Consider the following 19,639-nt stretch of genomic DNA (forward strand, 5'->3'; position numbering starts at 1 on the left):
TCGAAGGTATACCTGTACCCCAATGTTCATTGCAGCACTCTACAATAGCCAAGAGTTGGAAACAGCCCTAATGTCCATCTTCGGATGAGTGGATACGGAAAATGTGGTATATATACAAATGGAATATTACCCAGCTATAAAAACGAATGAAATACTGCCATTTGCAACAACGTAGATGGACCTTGAGAGAATAATATTGAGTGAAATGAGTCAGGCAGAGAAAAAGAAATACCACATGTTCTCACTCATTGGTGGGAGCTAAAAAACAAATTAATTCACCCACATATATACACAAAAAAAACCGGGGCGGGGGGAGAAGATATAACAACTATACTTTTTTGAAGTTGTTACAACAAGCAAACGGAAAGGACATTCTTGTGGGGGAGGGGAGAGAGGGAGGAGGGAGGGAGGTGTCGGAGATGGGCCATAATAATCATATACATTGTATATAGACAAAATAAAAGTTTAACGAAAAAAAAAAAAAGTATGAACTACATGGAGCAACCTGAATGGACTTCAAGGACATTATGTTTAGTGAAAAAAAAAGTCAATTTTAAATCTTACATACTATATGACTCCATTTGTATAACATTTTTGAAATCACAAAACTATAGAGATAATAAACAGATTAGTGGCTGTCAAGAGAAAGGGATGGGGGTTGGGTAAGGGATGGGCATGAATACAAAAAGATACATGTTGATGGAACAGTTCTGCATTTTAACTGCTGTGCTGGTTACAAGAATCTATATGTGAGAAGAAATTTTATAAAACTACATACACCCACATATACACACAAATGAATACAGTTTAAACAAATGGGGAAAACTGAGGAAGGTCTTTAGTGTAGTTAACATTATCAAGTTCCTAGTTTCTATTATACTATTCTGGAGCTGGAGGAAATAGGATGAAATGCATATGGTTATATCTGCAATTATATAAAAATTAAAAATATAGTATATATTGTAAGCTTTTGAATTTCTTTGATTCTGATGGTGAAAAATGGTATCTCCATGTAGTTTTACTTTGCAGTTCTCTTAGTCATGGGTACAAATTTTATATCACTTGTATATATTTTATTTTTCTGTGAAATATTTATTTCTGTCTTTTGCTCATTTAAACTTGATGTACAAGATTCCTTTTCCTTTCATATGTTATAACCCTATACCTTATATGTCTCTTTCCAACACAATTATCTTTGAGTGCTCAATTTAATGGCAATCATAGAGAATGTACCCTGCAAAAAAGCTCATCATTTTCGGTCCATAGCAAAACCCCTTACCACTACATAAGATTCTTTGAATCTTCTCTTTATGGGCTTCAAAAAACAAACAGTCAGATTGCATCAAACTTTTGGATTACATCATCACCTTGCCTAAAACACCAAACCATTAATCCTATTGATATCCCAATATAATTTTCCTATGACATGTAATCTTTACTCACCACTTATCTAAGCAGGGTGAACCCCTAAGTATGTATTAATAACTTGACTATATTAAATAAAGCAAAGCACTTCAATTGGTACAAAGTGGGTAAGCCTTCATTATATTAATGAAACAGTTCAGAAGCCACTAAATAATTATGAATAACAATTGTTCTCAGGGCAAAAAATAGTTCAAGCTTAGGTCATCATTCTAAGACATTTTATTTCTATTAGTGATTTTGCCACATTGCTAACTTCAATTAGATAAATGTGTGAAAGGCAAATTATACCACTTAACTTATCCTATTCAAGCAATGCTTTTAAATAAAACATGAAAGTAACACAGATAAAAATGGACACAAAGTCAATCAAATCCATTCCTCCCTAATGCAGTTACCACACAATGATCCCATCACCATAAAATCAAAATAATCAATACAACATCAGAAAGATTATGAATCAGATTTTATACACTACCACTGTAAACACAAAAATATCTTATTAAAGACTTGATAAATTTAAACAGTAAAAGCCAATGTAATGACACCTTTAGCTCCTCGGGTGTATATGGAAAAGGAAAAACAGTACGGCAAGATTAAACATCAGTGGGAAGAGCTAAAAGTGTTAAATCTATGACATTAACCACTGCCATCATCTTAAAGCAATCCAGTATAACCTAAAAACAGTCTTATACCCCAACTGAACTATTCATCAGATATAAAAATGTCTTATTGACAAAAAACAGATTCATGTTAATAAAGACAGACAGACAATATCATACTGCTTTAAAGAATACAGTTCTTTTAAAATGTACATAGCAACTTACCATTTATTGAAAATGAATTTCATTCCTGCCTTATAATTTTTAATCAAGCTAAAAGTTAGGAAAATGTCATTAGCGGGAGATTATTGCTCCCAACCAATAACAGAAAAGATAAAATTTTTTTGAACAACATTTGACATTTTTAACCTTTAAAAGTAGGAACATTACTATGGTTCCTCCTAATAAACATGTTTATTTGTTTCAAGTGTTATCCATGCATTTATCACAGACAAATGAGCTCTTGCAACTCCACAATCTATACTCCATTTCCATACTCCAAAATTGAAAATTCCTCTTTTTTTTTTTTGTCCTTTTTGAGACCGGCCGCACCGCGCTCAGCCAATGAGCGCTGTGAGCGCACCAGTCATCCCTATATAGGATCTGAACCCGCGGCAGGAGCGCTGCTGCGCTCCCAGCGCCGCACTCTCCTGAGTGCGCCACGGGCTCGGCCCTGAAAATTCCTTTTTTTAAAGACATAAAAAGTTAATGAAGAACTTGAAGAAAAAATTAAACCACATTTGAAAATATAACTCCTAATGAAATAATACATATCTTATATATTTCAAAATTTTCTTTTTATATGCCTCTATGCTTCAATATAATAAAGTTAATATATTAGTTACACCTCAATTTCATCAAAAATATTGAGATAACATTTTCTACTTTCAAATGACCACAAATCTCTCTGTCAACAAATGCTAGATCTTCAACAGATGGATGATCCTAAACAATGCTGAGGCGGGTTGTTACCAGGTAATAAAAGTGGGCGGCCTTGTAGATGAATCAAGAATGAAAGAACAAAAGGATTTTTTTTTTTACTTTAACAGTTATAACACTAAAGCTTTATATATATAATTCCAAAGAAGAAAGAAAACATCTGTATGTGTCTATCCATATCAGCTAATTAACACACACACTACGATCAACTGAAAAGTTTGCTAGCACTTCATTAAAAAACAAGAGAAGTCTGAAACATATCTGGTTAACCACAAAGTTAAGATTGGAGAGACAGAGAATTATTACTGCTCAGATTTTAAATAAATTACAACAGCCAAATTTAATAACTCAAAATTTCAAAGATTTTTTTTGTTTTAATTGCAGTAAAGTCCAAATTTTCTTGAAACACCACTTGATCTTATGATAGGAACCAGCACACGAGTAATCTAGCACATGTGCTGCCAAATGTAATCTGTCACCAAGATGTCAGTGCATATATACTGAAAGCAAATTTTCTCAGAAGAACATTCAATATGGGCCGGCCTGTGGCTCACTCGGGAGAGTGCGGTGCTGATAACACCAAGGCCCCGGGTTCGGATCCCATATAGGGATGGCCGGTTCGCTCACTGGCTGAGCGTGGTGCTGACAACACCAAGTCAAGGGTTAAGATCCCCTTACCGGTCATCTTTTTTAAAAAAAAAAAAAAAAAAAAGAAGAACATTCAATATTTAAGATTAATACTTTAAAGGCTCACACAGGTTCTATGAATTGTGTTCTAAATACAGAATTAAATATGTATTATATATAAACATTTAAAAAATTTATTTCATAAATACTGCTACTTCTATCTTATTCTAGGATCCAATATTAGACTGTATTTCTTATAGCAATAATGATAAACTACTAGAATTTAAAAAAAATTATCTTCCATTCAGAAATGTATTTTTCAAATGAAGACTGATACAAAAGAAAATAAAGTTTATGACTGCATGAGAGGAAATCAGAAATCAACTGATATCTTACCAGCAAGATTTAGATGCAAGCATAACATATTTTTCCATGTTTATAATCGCCTTTTCTAAACGTTTCTAAACCTAGATTTTAAAAATTACAATGAATTGGTCCATCTGAAGATACAGATATATAATAAGCTATTGCCATGTATGTATTCTGATATGCTACTTTAAGATTTCATTTATTTTTATATTTATAAGGAAATATCTGTTATGAATTTTGATGTTATTCACTAAATTAGGTCACTTACAACCATCAAAATTATCCCATTAATTTTTTAAAAATTCTCCCCAAACACAAGGTCCTGCTGATTGCTTTTACGAGCAAGCCTCTGCTTTTAAAAATAAATTTATTGATCTGGTGATTTAGGTCATAACAAATGTCATTACATACAAAAAAAGAAATAGTATTATTAACACAACAGTATAAAGAGACATATAATTATGTATCTGTGAAACAAATGTCCTAATAAAGAGAATTTCTTCGAACCTCGCCTTTACCTTCAAATTTGATGCATTAAGAATGTTTGAAACAACAGGTTTCAACATATTACTCGTTATTTCTTGAAAAGAAAAATCTGAACTGAAATAATCTCAATTTCTAAAACTCCAAATTAGTAGTATCCTAGACCAAATACATTTTGACTAATCTTGATCTTAGCCCAACCTCTGCATATAACATACACTGTGTACACCAAAAGTTCTTACCTGACCCTCTCCAACTGTTTCAGTATCAATAACTGTGATGATGCCTGAGACCAGAGGACTCCTCCGTGAATTACTATGGATGGCAACATCATCTTCTGTCACACCGGAAGGTAGAGTGCCTGTCAGTTGAGTCACCACTTTCCCAACCATTGTCAGGCCACTTTTCAACGTCTGTACAATGAAAGGTAAAACGAATGACTTCACATTAGTATTTGCATTCTAAATACAAATATGCATTTTATTAATTCTACTATTAGTTATGTTAAATTCTTTAACCACTTACAGTCTTTTATATGGCAGTAAACTGTCACAGAAATTCAGTCTGACTTATTACATGATCTTGAATTTTAGTTGGAAAGTCACCATTAGTTTGAGGGAAGGGCATCAATAAAGGCCCCAAAGCCAGCATGGTGGGAATAAAGCCATAGTTAAATAATTAAAGAACTCTGTTTCATATAGAGGTACAGTTATAGTTCTATAAAAAAATATATCTTTTATTCCCTCTCCTTAATGTATATTTCTTAAAATGCATGACATAATATTTCTGGAAATATTATAAATCTAAATTTATGTCAATTTTTTGGCATGAAAAAGACTGAGAAACTGGTAGAATACCTATGTGGAAAAGACTGTACTTCCAAAGTAAATCTATAATATGCTGCTATATAATACTGTACACCAGGATTTGGCATATGGAAAATACAGTCTCTGTCCAAGATATTAATTACCAGATGAATGAAGTATCATATAAAATCAGCTAAGAAGATTCTCTTCTATATGGTAACAGGAAACAATACAATGTAGTGCCTCTAATATACTATTTCAACTAAAGATAACTTAAGGTGTTTTATAATTATATTTTAGCTACATTTCATTCAAAGCAAATAGGTAAAACTACCTCATGTACGTATTTATCTGATTCATCTGATTATCCTCATATACATTAGTAAAAATTTTTTAAATGAGATTTTTTTAATCTAAAAGGAAGAAAACTTAAAGAGGAAACTATGTGAGTCATAAATTGTTGAATAAGAGTCTCATCATTAGAGCCAAAATGGGCAGCCTAGATTACATGGATATATCAAATATTACATATTAAATAACATACATACATTTTTTCCAATTCTCATGTTGTGAGGAAAAATTTTTATTAAAATACTACAAATTAATCCTCAATGAGGTGACTCTCTTTTCTAAGATAATTATGGGAAAAGTATCATCACATAATTCTGGTATATGCTACAGCTAAATTTTAAAATGTAAATTATTAATACATAGTACTTCAAATCTTAACTTATAAATGGTACAAAAAGAGGTTTGTGCATAACGGGCCAAATGGGATTTAAGCGAGAGGTAGATTACAACTGAGAAAGGGAAGTTAGAGCATGGTATTATAACATCAAGGTCAAGGGTTCATACACCCATACCAGCCAGCCGTCCAAAAAAAAAAAAAAAAATTAAAGAAAAAGTAAAGCACTGTATTACTAAGACTAGTAATATCTGCATTATTTCACTGTAGCTAGCTATCTTCCCTGGGATCTTTTCTATGGACTACAGACTGGCCAAGGCTCTTGACATGAATGATCTCTTCAATGTTAGAGAAGATAATATTGAAGCTAGGGAAGAGAGTAAGATGGCAGCTCAAACAGCCAGCCAATGACAGAGCAGAATTCAAAACTAGGACTGTGTCTCCTGAACCTGATTTTTAACCACTATCCTGTACTGCCTTGTAATCCTATTCCTGTTATTACTAGTGATCTCACAGTTAATGAATACAACACATATGTCTGAATGAGGGGAAAAAAGGAAAAATTAACAACCATAATAATGTATACTAATAACTACTTAAATAAAATGACCAGTTTGCTGAATCCAAGCAAAAAGGATATAATTTACAGCAGACTGAAACCAAGAAATTGCCACAAATCAATTTTAACTGTTTTGTTTAGTGCTAAAAACTCAAACTGCAGTGATTATAAAACACATTAGCATTCCTCAATTAGCAGCCAAATGTTCTTTCAATAATTCACAAGAAATGACTTACACAAAGTCTGTTAGAGTGTTGTCAAGTAAGCCTCTGAAGGACCAACAAAACCAGGCGCCACAGTGTATTGATGGCAAGAGCTGGCCAGGAAGCCTGATTAACTTCTGAGATGCCTCAGCTGATGTACTTACTCCATTAATGCTAATGGAGAAACGCTCACTTAAATGTAGCTATCCCTTTACCAAAGGAATGCCATTTAGTTTTAAAGTCGTTGTTTATATATTCTCCGCATTCATGCTTTATACCAATGAATAGGAATAAATCTAAAAGAACAGCTGCACATAAAATGTGGAAAGTAAAGTACCAAAGCAAACCACAAGATAATGGTAAAAGTTAACATGAGAGAACTAGGGAAATGACCCACAAAGAGGGGGAAGACAGCAGTATATTGCATAATCAAAGTCTCATATTACATTAAGAGTTCTTGATATTTCTTAGAAAAAAACTATGACTATCGATGGAGTCATCTTATTAGTGGGCAAAAATCTAAACTCCAAAATTAACCATCATGAGATCCGCAATTTGTACACTAAGCTACAAAATGTTAGGTGCTATTTATCATAGCTCATTAACTATGCGGGCAGAGAGTGAGTGTGAGGGACAAGTGATGAAATTCTCTGTATTAGTGAAGACCTTTGCATTGAGGATAAATGTGTTCCCAGGTTAGAATCAAGCACATCTGTCAGTACTAATGTCCAGAAGTTATCTATAATGTTATTTAACATTTCTCACACACCATGTTTAGAAATTTAAATTTGAATCACCTCACAGTACTTTGTCTTTCCACTTGACTTTAATAGATACAGTATGTACATATCTGATAATTTCCTCAAATACGTGCCACAGGGGGGAAAAAAAGTCACTGCCACAAAAAAAAAAATGAGGAAGGCTAACTAAAAATTAGAAATAAGGAAATCTAACTTGGCCAAATGGAGATGATAAATTAGAATGAGTGTCCTCACAAAAAGAGGTATCTAAATATAAAAGCTCATTAAATACCCAATTAATCTTTATAAGAGTACTCACAGAACTAAAGTGTAGCTATAAGACAGCTGAACATCAGACTAGAACGAAAACTGTGAGAAAATCCGTTATGACCCATAATTCGAATAAGCATGGTACTTATTCTGTTCTGGGGCAGGCAGATTTGCCAAAGGGTCACTAGTCATCTTTAACCTTTCCCATGCCATATCAGTTGTCCTCCCTATCCATTAGTGCTAATGGTGCTGCTCTCACAAAAGCTGTTAGTTGTCATTAAGACTTATCAGATAACAAGAGAAAACAGAGGCATTTTTATTAAATCAATTGATCACGCTGCGGTTAAAACACATTTATGAGGGAACTAGAAAATATTAACGAAGACTTATAAATGTATCAAAATAATCTCATTTGAATAATCTCAATATTAATTTTTCTTTTATCACTACCAGAGAATATTCATCACTTTTACTTGTATATTCTTTATAAGGAAACCCAAATCAATTGTTACCAAAATCTGGCTGGCTAGTTAACTCAGTTTGTTACAGCACAGTACTGATAACACCAAGGTCCAGGATTCAATCTGGCCAACTGCCAAAAAAAAAAAATTTATCAAAATCAAAGGGAAAATACCTAAAAGTGTAAAGATTAAAGTGCTATTTGGAAATACAGAAAATGTTAAAAAAAAGAGTATTTTCTCTAAGGAGCTCCAAGTGCACATGCAATTAATGTATTTACCTTCGCAATTGCATAGTGAGACAAAAAATTAAAAATAAGAAAATTATTAATCCCTCTATAGCACAATGTGGTTAAGTAACCTCTATGAAGCCACACAGGAAGTTGTCATCAGAAAAACATTAATGATTACTCTCTCAGAGATAGTAATTTAACACTGAGTATGAAATTATTTTAAGATACATTTTTTTTTTCCTTTTTTTGTCTTTTTTCGTGTCCGGCAACGGATCGCAACCCTTGGTGTTGCCCCCGCACCTCGCTCAGCCAGTGAGCGGGAACCGGTCTGCATGTGGGATCCGAACCCTCAGCAGGAGCGCCACCGCACCCCCAAGCGGCGCACTGCTACAGTGCGCCACCGGGCCGGCCCAAGATACATATTTTTTAAGGGGCACATACTGCATGGCTTTTTACATACTTTCCACGTCATATTGCAAAAAAATACCATATTACCAAGAAATCACAAAGAAAATTATATGTCTTGATTTTAGAGGGGGCTGTTAAGGGACTAAGTGGTGCTTTTGACAGATGTGCAGAAGTAGATGGTTATACACTAGAGTCAAAGACCTTCCAAGGGGGGTCTACCTGGTGACATTTCCTCCATGCTTTGGGTTGGACCATAAAGACATTTCCAATAAAAGAGTGAATGTGCAGTGGTAAGGTGAGCCCAGCTATTTCAGGAGAGCTTCATTTAAATAATTTAAATAATCTCAATGCCTGAAATTGGATTAAGATGATCCAACACTAGCAGTAGAACTTCTTTATCATCCTAAATTCACAATTGTTTCTAAAAAAATTTTACATAAGTTTGGCAAACAAGGAATCAGACATTGTAAATGAGAACCAGCAGAAAAAATAAACAATATAATGTGACCAGGTATATTGTGTTTACACAAGTTTGATAATTTGAGAAAAATGGAAATTCAGAGAAGCAGAAACTATCTCTATTTACAAAAAGATTTCATCAAACACTTTTTGTTCATCTATTGAGATAATCATATAATCTTCTCCTATTTAATGTGGTAAATTATACACATTAATTTTGAATGATAAACCACCTTTATATTGTAGAATTATCCCAAATGGGTTTGGAAATATTACATTTCCTAAATGGTATATTGCCTAATCTTTTTTTCTAATATAATCATCCTTCAGTATCATTGAAGAATTGGTTCCAGGACCCCCATTAGATACCAAAATCTGCAGATGCTCAAGTCGCTTATATAAAATGATGTAGTATTTGCATATAACCTATGCACATCTTCCCACATACTTCAAATCATTTCTAGATTACTTATAATTACTAATACATTGTAAATGCTATGTAAATAGTTGTTATACTGTATTTTTTATTGGTTATGAATATTCATGAGATACAAAGCTGATTGTCACCCCTCATGCCCATCATGTGACAGCCAGATTCATACTGGCAGCATACTCATTACCACAAACTGAATTTGTACCCTGTGTTCCCCACCCCATTATCCCCAACCTCCCTCTCCCTTTTCCTTTCCCCCCAATTCCACTTTATAGCCCAAGGAATGTTCTCTCCCTCTGTAAGTCCAATGGACCACTGTGGTCTTTCTTTCCTTCCTTCTTTCTCTCTTAGCTCCCACATGAGTGAGTACATGAGGTATTCATCCCTCTGTGCTTTGCTTATTTCCCTCAACATAAGTTTCTCCAGTCTCATCCATGTTGTTGCAAATGGAAGTATTTCATTCTTTTTTATGGCAGAGTAGAATTCCATGGTGTATATATACCACAGTTTCCTTATCCAATCATCCATCGATGGACATTTAGGTTTTTTCCATGTCTTGACTACTGTAAACAGAGCTGCGATTAACATGGGAGTGCAGGTATCCCTTTGACATAATGATTTCCATTCCTCCGGGTATATACCCAAAAGAGGGATTGCTGGATCATATGCAAGATCTGTCTGTAGTTGTTTGAGAAACCTCCATATTGTTTTCCATAGCGGTTGTACTAATTTACAGTCCCACCAACAGTGTAGGAGTGTTCCTTCTCTCCACACCCTCGTCAGTTTGTTATTCACCGTCTTTTTGATTAATACTAATATGGTGTAAATGCTATGTAAATAGTTATACTGCATTTTTTAATTTATAATATTTTTTACTGTTGTATAGCTATTTTTTTTTTAATATTTTCCATCCACAGTTGGTTGAATCCATGGATGCAGAACCCACAGATATAGAGGGCCAAATGTATTTTGTTTAAAATTTTTCATATCTATGTTCATGAGGTAGACAGGGCAGTAGTTTCACTTTTTCATAATGCTCTTGGCAGGTTTCAATATCAAGATGATCTGACAACTTTGCAATATTGTCATTGTTTATTCTTAAATGCTAAATAAAATGCTCTGGAGAATGTTTCTAGGTCTGAAGATATGTTTCTGACATGTTTTTCGAGTAAACTTTATATTCCCTCAAACAGAGAAGAACAGAAATTTTAAGTGTACAACAAGATGAGTTTTCAAAAGTGAACACACCAACAGAAGTATAACCCATAATGTAACAGTAACAAAAACAAAGAATACATTTAGAATTATATTACTTAATCAGGAAAGTCATTTTGATGTAGTTACCATACAAAACTAGAATTGTTTTATACCTCAGAAGGCTAATTTAATCAAAGATAGTAACCAATACCTTACCATTTAGGCCAGAAATCACTCCAACTTTACAATCTTTTCTATATAAAATATACACACCTTGAAAGTGAAATGAAGGATCAAACTAGCAAAATAATTTGACAATATCTTTAAAGAAAATCCAGTGTGTCAAAATATTCATGGTCTCTGACTCAGCAGTCAAAAGTAGACAGATAAGAAAAATTTTTTCAAGAACATTTAAAAATACTTGAGTCAGGGATAATTATAAGTTAAAACGTCAGGGTACAATATAAGATTGGATTGAAAGTATTTGTAAAAATTAAATATGTGAGAGTGTATGTATGGGGGTACTTCAAAAAGTTCACGGAGGGGCTGGTTTGCTCATTCGGTTAAAGCAGGGATTGCTGACAACATGAAGGTCAAGGGTAAGGGTTTGGATCCCCCTATCAGCCAGCCACCGTCCCCCCAAAAAGTTCATCTTTTAATTATATTTTTCCTTGAATTTTTTGAAGTACTCTTCTATACATACGGACATGCACAAGGCTATTACTTGGTGACAATAAAGTTCATGGTTGGATTTTCCCCTCCATTTTGTAAATTTATAACCACGAACATGAATAAGCACTAAAATCAGGCATAAAAAATTAAAGTAAAATGAAACATTACCAACTTTACTCAAAAGCTAATGGCAGAATTTTACATATTGCCAGAGCTAATAATGAATTTCAATCAAGCTATTGGTGACTGATGGCCTATTGGAAATTAACTGAATTAAGATGTTATATTAAACATAATTTCTTAAAGCCCAAATGTGGAAGACAGGAGTATATGCCTCACAGTTCCCAATAAGGAGGTGTGGTAGAGGAGGGAGTTCAGACCTGTTATTTTCAAAACCGATTAAGTCTGATCTCATTCCAGCATGTCCACAGAAAAACACTGAATGAAGCAGATCACTATCCTTTTATGTATATACACAGACACACAGTAATATCAAAGAAGCACTCAAAATTTATCCCCCATTCCATAACTGAAAATTAAGCAAAATGGTAATACGATGAGCTATCCTGATCCAAGCATGTGAGAAGTTTGATACTTGAGAGACAAATTTCATTGTTATATTCTATGGATAAACTAACAGAATAATACTTGAAGATACTTCCTAATTACTCTTAGATCGCTCTTTGTGGAATAACCACATAATTCTTACATACACAATGGAAAAAAGCAAGCAATCTTTACAGAGATTTCTAAAATCTAAAATACTTTGTGCTATAAGCATAAAGGCTTATTCATCATTTCCCTTTTGAGAGAAAAATAAATAAGAAATGCTTCTCTCATCAAACCAAGGAACACATTCTAAAGCACATCGTGTAAACATTTGTGATCAATCTTGAAGTATTTTTGTATTTGCTTTACATTAAACAGTGTGACCTTTGATTCCCTCCCTGTGGTTTGTTTTAAACTGTTGTTCTTTTCTGAATAGTTGTGCTTTCTATTACATGCTGTCATTTAGATTCACGTTGTCATCCCTATTATTAGAATTGTTTTGTTGTATACTTCAAAATTCAAAAGGATAGTGGTTATAAGAATACCTTATAATCAGCATAAAGTTCACCAGTCATCATCAAAAATTAACCCTCACACACAAAAAAAGAACTCACTTGACAAACATAAAGGAGGGAGCCCCTTGATATGAAAGAATGTTTGAATGTGCCAGGGTACTAACTCAAGTTTTCATAAGGAATGATATTCTTTTTATGTTAGAAGACTCAGAAACATTCAAAGATGCAAAGGGATGTCAGTATAGGCAGAATGATGCAAATCACAAAGAATCCACAAGTCAATACTTAAAACATGTAAATCTTCTTTCAAATATGAAATTAATTAGATAACAAGATTTTAATCTAATATACTGAAACCCTAAAATATTTATAATAGAAAATAAAGTCTTATTCTGAACCTTTAGAGATTAAATATCAAATCATGTAGACACCAATTTTCATGAATGACAAAACAATTCTGGTTTACTTAAGTTTATTCCACATTTGTGAATGAAAATGGAAGGGACAACCTCAATACAATTCAAGAGAGAAACCTGATAATTACTCAACATAATCACAACTCCCAGAGACTACTAAGGTACTCACTTTAGCAGCACTAATGACCGTGGCAGTATATGACTGAATATTGTCTCCACAGGCTCCACCACGGGACTGATGACATCGAATTAACTGAGAAACAAGACAGAGAGAGAGAACCAGAAAGTCATTTCTATTAAACAGTTTAACTCTATAGGCTATTAGGATACAGTTTATTTACCATGCATAGTGATAGTGGTGAGTGGGAATGTTTGCAAGAGTATTTCAGACAAACAGCTAAAAGCCCTGCTGAGACACTTTTACCTCTTTTTATAATCTACTGGTGCCACTCAGACAGTCTCATGCTCAACTACAGTTTTAATTACTAGATGAATAGTCTTCAAGAATTCATAAACTCTGAAATGGTAGGATTTGGGATCTGGCAGCCTTTCCACAAATAAATTTCAAAAACATAATCAAAGGACTTAGACATGACTTTCTAACATTAAATATTTCACATGCTAGCAAATTGGATGTTTTGTCCTCTTAATTCTTCCAGAAAGATTATAAAACGAAACATAAAAAAAATAAACAAAAGATTTTGCTATATTTGCATTTTCAATTGTGTCAGTGGAAAGCGGCACAAATTATGCATAAATCAACTATGACCCATACACTACTGTCCATTTCAGAGGGCTTACTGCTTGTACCATTAGGAATGAAGAAGACATGCTCTTACTCATGCTTTATATAAATAAATCAAACTGCTAATTTTCAAATTAAATCACTACTTTGATATTTACGATTCTCTCACATGCTAAGCAATAAACCAGAATTAAATTCTCCACTGTCACTACATTTCTTATATCTACCAAAAAAAAAAAAAAAGTCATCAGCCAGATTATGTTTAATTTTTTTCAAAGTCAAATAACAATAGTATTAGAATAGCACTGCATTGTAATACATGCTTTCAAAAGTCTCTGGAGTTTACAAAGAATCGACATCTCCCAAAACATAAAAATAAAAAATGCCTTACATAATTTAAAGCCTGGTCCTTTGATGAAGATGAATATGTAATCCTTTCATTCTTAATTCAAAATTCCCTTCATCACCGACATTGTTTTTTTTAATCCCTCAAAGCAATATTAATTTATTATAATAGAATGGAACACCTTTAAAAGTCTGATAGGGCCGGCCCGTGGCTCACTCGGGAGAGTGCGGTGCTGATAACACCAAGGCCACGGGTTCGGATCCCATATACGGATGGCCGGTTCGCTCACTGGCTGAGCGTGGTGCTGACAACACCAAGTCAAGGGTTAAGATCCCCTTACCGGTCATCTTTTAAAAAAAAAATAAATAAATAAAAAAATAAAAGTCTGATAGTGATTTCAAGGTATTTTTAGGCAATCTGTTACGCCACACTGAACGGTTGCTTAAGCAGATTTCAAGGCAAGTGGTAAGACATTTTCCAAATGATAGGTGATCAGCAAATGAGGCTTTACATAGAGTATATAAAGAACTGGAGAAGTCATCATTTCAGCTAACAAAAAGAATCTCTCATTCATTCTTATCCACAAGTACACATTCAAAGAATTATGAAAATTATCCCTCTGCTGCCTCCTGCTGCATGAAAAAGGGAAGACAATATTTTGGAAAGCTATCATCTATTCCCTGCTTCAGTTTATTAAAATATTCAAGGACAAATATATAAAAATAAGCAACACTCTTATCTTTTCAATTTAACTACAACTCAGTCAGCATTTCTACATAAAAATAACAAAGCCAGAAATGTTGATCTAAAACTTAGACTCACCAGAAAATTACTTTTGTTCCTTGGTCCAACAAAATTAAAGACTATCAAATGGACTAATCTTCAAAAAAAGCAATGTGCCAAAGACCATATACAATGGTACTTTTAAAAGTTCATGGAAAATAGAAATAAAAGATAATACAAATCTTTCCATAAATTTTTTGAAGTACCCTTGTATACTGTTATCTTTTGTGAAATTATAGGAAATATATATATAAGATATTCAAATACATAAACATATAAATAAAACATAAATATAAAAAAGAAATGTACCCAATTATATACCAAAAAAAAAAGGAAGCTAAAATAATTTTTTTAAAAAATGAAGGAAGAAGAAGGGATGAAGGGCAAAGTGTTAGAAATAACCTATCAATACAGTATTTGACCATGCACCTTAAGTTTTAGGCAGCAATGGGAATGGGCATAATTGCAAAAAAAAGAAAAATGCTGAACTCTTTTCATTTGTTTTGATTTTTGTAGCAGTATGGGCAAGTAATTCTCCAACTGTTTTTCTGCATTACAGGATTGAACAAATGAGGAGATGTGCTCACATAAGAGTATACTATGCAAAAGAAGAGACATATAAACATGAAATGGGGAAGGCAGGAAAGAACCCTGTGGAAGCATCAATGTGAAATAATAATTTCTAAAATAATATGTGTGTGTATATACATATGTGTGTGTGTGTATATATATATATATAAGTGAAGTATGTATGTGTATTTGCCTATTTGTGTGTTTATATAAATATGTGTGTATGTACATGTATATGTATGTATGTATACGTTCCTTAGCTCTGTACATTGAAAGGGTCTAGAAGTAAAGACACCCCAGTAGCAATGAACACACCCAGTAGACAAAGCTTAGTCTCTAATACATTGCCCATTAAACACAACCAGGAGAGCCTGGAGTAGCAGATTCCAAGGCTGAGGCAGGATAAATACATGATGACTCTGGACATATTCTTATAGCAGCAAATAAACAAATAGCAAAATAATAATAATAATGAAAGAATGTCACAAGGTCACAGAAACCTGTCTGAAGAGGTTTTCATTGATTTACTCTGGGACAACGTGAAAATCAAAATAATTAAGAATGATGATCAATTATAAACCATTGAAAAATAGGAATCTGTGAGTTCATATAAAAATATTAATAGATATCAAAAGGATAGATAGATGAGGATGAAGAGCTCTTGCTTACAGTATAAAGCTAAGGGCATACTGGTAAATGTGGACAGTGGAGGTGGAAAATCATCATTTTGCAAGCATCATAGTAAAGACTGGTTCAGACAATAATTATGCATGGAAGCTAAAACTAGGCAAAAGTTTTGATGAAAAGCAGGATAAATGCATGGTCTCTCCAAATTGCTTATTAGTTGCAAATTTTTTAATTTAAAAAAATAGTGATTGTTCAATATAAAAATTGGACAAAACCTTGACAAAATTAACATCACCAAAAAAGAAATGTGTATCATGTGCCTCCAGATGTGATGCTGTGAGAGGTTCTAAACATTACTCATGTAGTATTCTGGCCAGAAATACATAATCTGAATATAATGAAGAGATAATATCAGACAAACTCTGAATAAAAATCATGCATGGGGGTTAAGGTAGAGGCCATATTCTTCAAAATATCAATTATGTAAAAGAGGAAGAAAGATTGTGGAATATTCCATATTTTAAAGGTCTAAAGCGACATTCCACAAAAATCTAATACCTGATCCTAGATTGGATCCTGTGCCATAGGAAAAAAAAATTCTGCAAATGGCATTATAGGGTCAATTGACAAAATTAGGGTATGGATGGTAGGTTAGATAAAACTATTTTATCAATGTTAAATTGGCTGATAACTGAAGTGTTTAGTGGTAATGATATACGCAGCTTACTCTGAAATGATTCAGAGATCAACCTGAATGAAGGGTACACGGGTGTGATTTGTGCTGTTTATAACTATACTTATCCTTACAAGTTTTTGAAGAGCACATTTTAAAAACAAAAGAGGCACTGAAAAATAACCCTCATCAAGATATATGGCTTACTACTTAAAATTTTATAGTCAAAGAGCATTTTGTTACTCCGAAATATAATTCTACAATCAGCCCCAAAGCTAAAACAAACAGAAAATGATAATAAATACTAGCTCTTAAGGAAATACTATGTAAAGACATTTATCTAGAAATGTTTCTAGATGATGACACAATCATTTGATTAGTAAACTCCATCTAGTCTCTGTATATGACACCACATATTACTGACATTCTGCACAGGCAAAACAACTGGCACATATTCAGGCTATGCATCTATGAAGTGAGTTCTTTCCCCTCAAAAACAGTATGTAACTATACATAATACTTCCAATTACAAATGGGCAGTTTAATGGGTGAGAATACAGCTTTAGGAGTGAAGAGACAATTTATACATCTCCTTGGATGTCTCCAGCATTCCAGGGAAATGCGTTACAGATATAAACATTAGAAGATACCATTATATCACCACGCTTAATTGTGTGTTTCTTGTCTTGTTTGTAAAGAGTAATTTGAAAAGATCTATCTTTATGGCACATACTGGAAAATCAAGAGAAAGAACAGGATGGAACAAAAATACAGCATTTGGTAAAATGCAAAATATCTAATTGTTACAGACAGACTTTTGGATAAAGAATCAGGAATTCATCTAGAAAAGTAATTTCCTTCACTAGTTTCTTGATTTTGTACATTCCAGAAACTAGAGATTTATTAGATCTGTGGCTTCACCAAATAATTACTTAGTATATCCTGATTTTGTAAAGAACAATTTTGTATTATTTCATATTATACCCAGGACAGAGTAACTATGCAACCAGCAAAAATGAAACCAGAAATAATCTTCTTTGATGTCTGTAATAACTTTTAGATTTCATTTTATATTCACATGCAGGATACTAAATGGCGTAAAAAGAATTTTACTTTTTTTTTTTTTTGTCTTTTTCATGACTGGTAAGGGGATCGCCCCGCACCGCGCTCAGCCAGTGAGCGCGCAGGCCATCCCTATATAGGATCCGAACCCGCAGTGGGAGCGGCGCTGCGCTCCCAGTGCTGCACTCTCCCGAGTGCGCCACGGGGTCGGCCCTTACTTTTTCTTTTTGAAAATTCAAATTTACCTTTTGCCTTGAAATGGATATAAATAAAACTCTTAGTGTATAAATAAAATATCTTCACTTACTATGATAATAAATTGATAAATAATAATAAATTCAACAAAGAGTGTGCATGTATGATTTAGTTATTAAAACAAATGGCTGAACCATTGTTTAGATCTACTTATTGCTGATATATAGTGAAAGTAAATTAATTTAGTCTATGCCCCATGTTTCCAATCTACCAATGAAGACAGAAGTCACTCCTACTGCCTGATTTTTAGCACCATAGAAACTGCTGACTTTTGCATACCACCATGGTGGTAATCTCAACGCTGTGTTTTAATATTAATGGGGTAAAGTTCTCTATACAAAACTCAGCCTAGAAAATAAAGGATTTACAAAGTCTTGATTTAAGAAAAACTGTCAAACATTTATGAATTTTTTAAAAAGTCCAATTACTGGTTGCACAATTAAAACCAAACCAAACCAGCTAGTAAGTTAAACATTGATTATTGGTAATCACCTACAGAGCATAGGTATATATAATGGAAAATCCTTCAACACTTGCTCCATTACAAATAAGCCAAACATGAGCCATGTCTTACCTTGTTTTCTGCATAAGCAAGCCAGCGGCTCCCAAGAGCAACAGGATTCATATTTGGCCCTGGACAAGGATAGCAGCCTGAAAAATTTCAAATGGCATTATTTGAAAAATTTCTTAATACTTTTTCTGCTACTGCATTATATGTTGACTCCAAAAAACAGAAAGATCAAATGCCTATATTTTCTCAAGTCTCACATAAAACTCCCATAATATTAGTCATTCTTTTAATGGCTAAATGAATTTCCTTTTGGTTTTGATTCTGTTCCAGTAAGAAACAAATCTGGAAAAAACTGATAATCACTTTTAGCCAAAATTGAGTATTTTATACAGTTATTCCTGAAAAAGAGAATTAAATTAAGAAGGATCATTTAAAGTTCTTAAGCCTTAAAGTTCATAAATCAAGGAAGAATTTTGGGAGAAAGGAGAGAAAAAATAGGATAGGTTCAGGAATTTAATGGAAAAAGATAAATAAGATAAATAATACACCTGAAAGGAAATGATGATACTAAGATAGGGGAAAAAAGAACAAGTATTTAGGTATGGGGACAGTGAGGACAAGTAACACTCAAAGGGTGTTTCAACAGACAGATGTTCTTAAAAATTGTATGAAGGCAACACACTCTTAATATATACTGTGCAATATTTACAGAAGAGCTTAGACTATGATTGAGTAAGTTAATCTTATTCATACAAAAATGTACTTTTATATATGTGTACACATGTCTTCCATTGAAATTTTCAGAGCTAAAGAAGTAAGTGTAAGTATACCTATAAGAAAGTTTCTTCCCTTACGCCGCTTAGGAGGCGCGGCAGCGCTGCCGCCCGAGGGTTCGGATCCCACATGCAGACCGGCTCCCGCTCACTGGCTGAGCGAGGCATGGGAGCAACACCGAGGTTTGCAGTCCCGTTGCCGGTCCCGGTCCGGTAAGGGGGCAACACCGAGGGGTGCGATCCGTTGCC

General features: G+C 33.6%; 1 protein-coding gene across 1 annotated transcript in view; it reads right to left on the minus strand.

The window, feature by feature from the left end:
- Positions 1-4,660: 4,660 nt before the first annotated feature.
- LOC103604086 (breast carcinoma-amplified sequence 3-like) overlaps positions 4,661-19,639 on the minus strand; it is a gene marked incomplete at both ends in the record, with an annotated part of 144,874 nt that continues 129,895 nt past the window's right edge. The window contains 3 exons of the mRNA XM_008588679.1: positions 4,661-4,855; positions 13,215-13,298; positions 18,681-18,757. Coding sequence (XP_008586901.1) covers positions 4,661-4,855; positions 13,215-13,298; positions 18,681-18,757 — 356 coding nt within the window. The remainder of the gene's footprint in view (positions 4,856-13,214; positions 13,299-18,680; positions 18,758-19,639) is intronic.

The sequence above is a fragment of the Galeopterus variegatus genome, unplaced genomic scaffold (genome assembly GCF_000696425.1).
Source record: "Galeopterus variegatus unplaced genomic scaffold, G_variegatus-3.0.2 Scaffold4952, whole genome shotgun sequence".
NCBI lineage: Eukaryota > Metazoa > Chordata > Mammalia > Dermoptera > Cynocephalidae > Galeopterus > Galeopterus variegatus.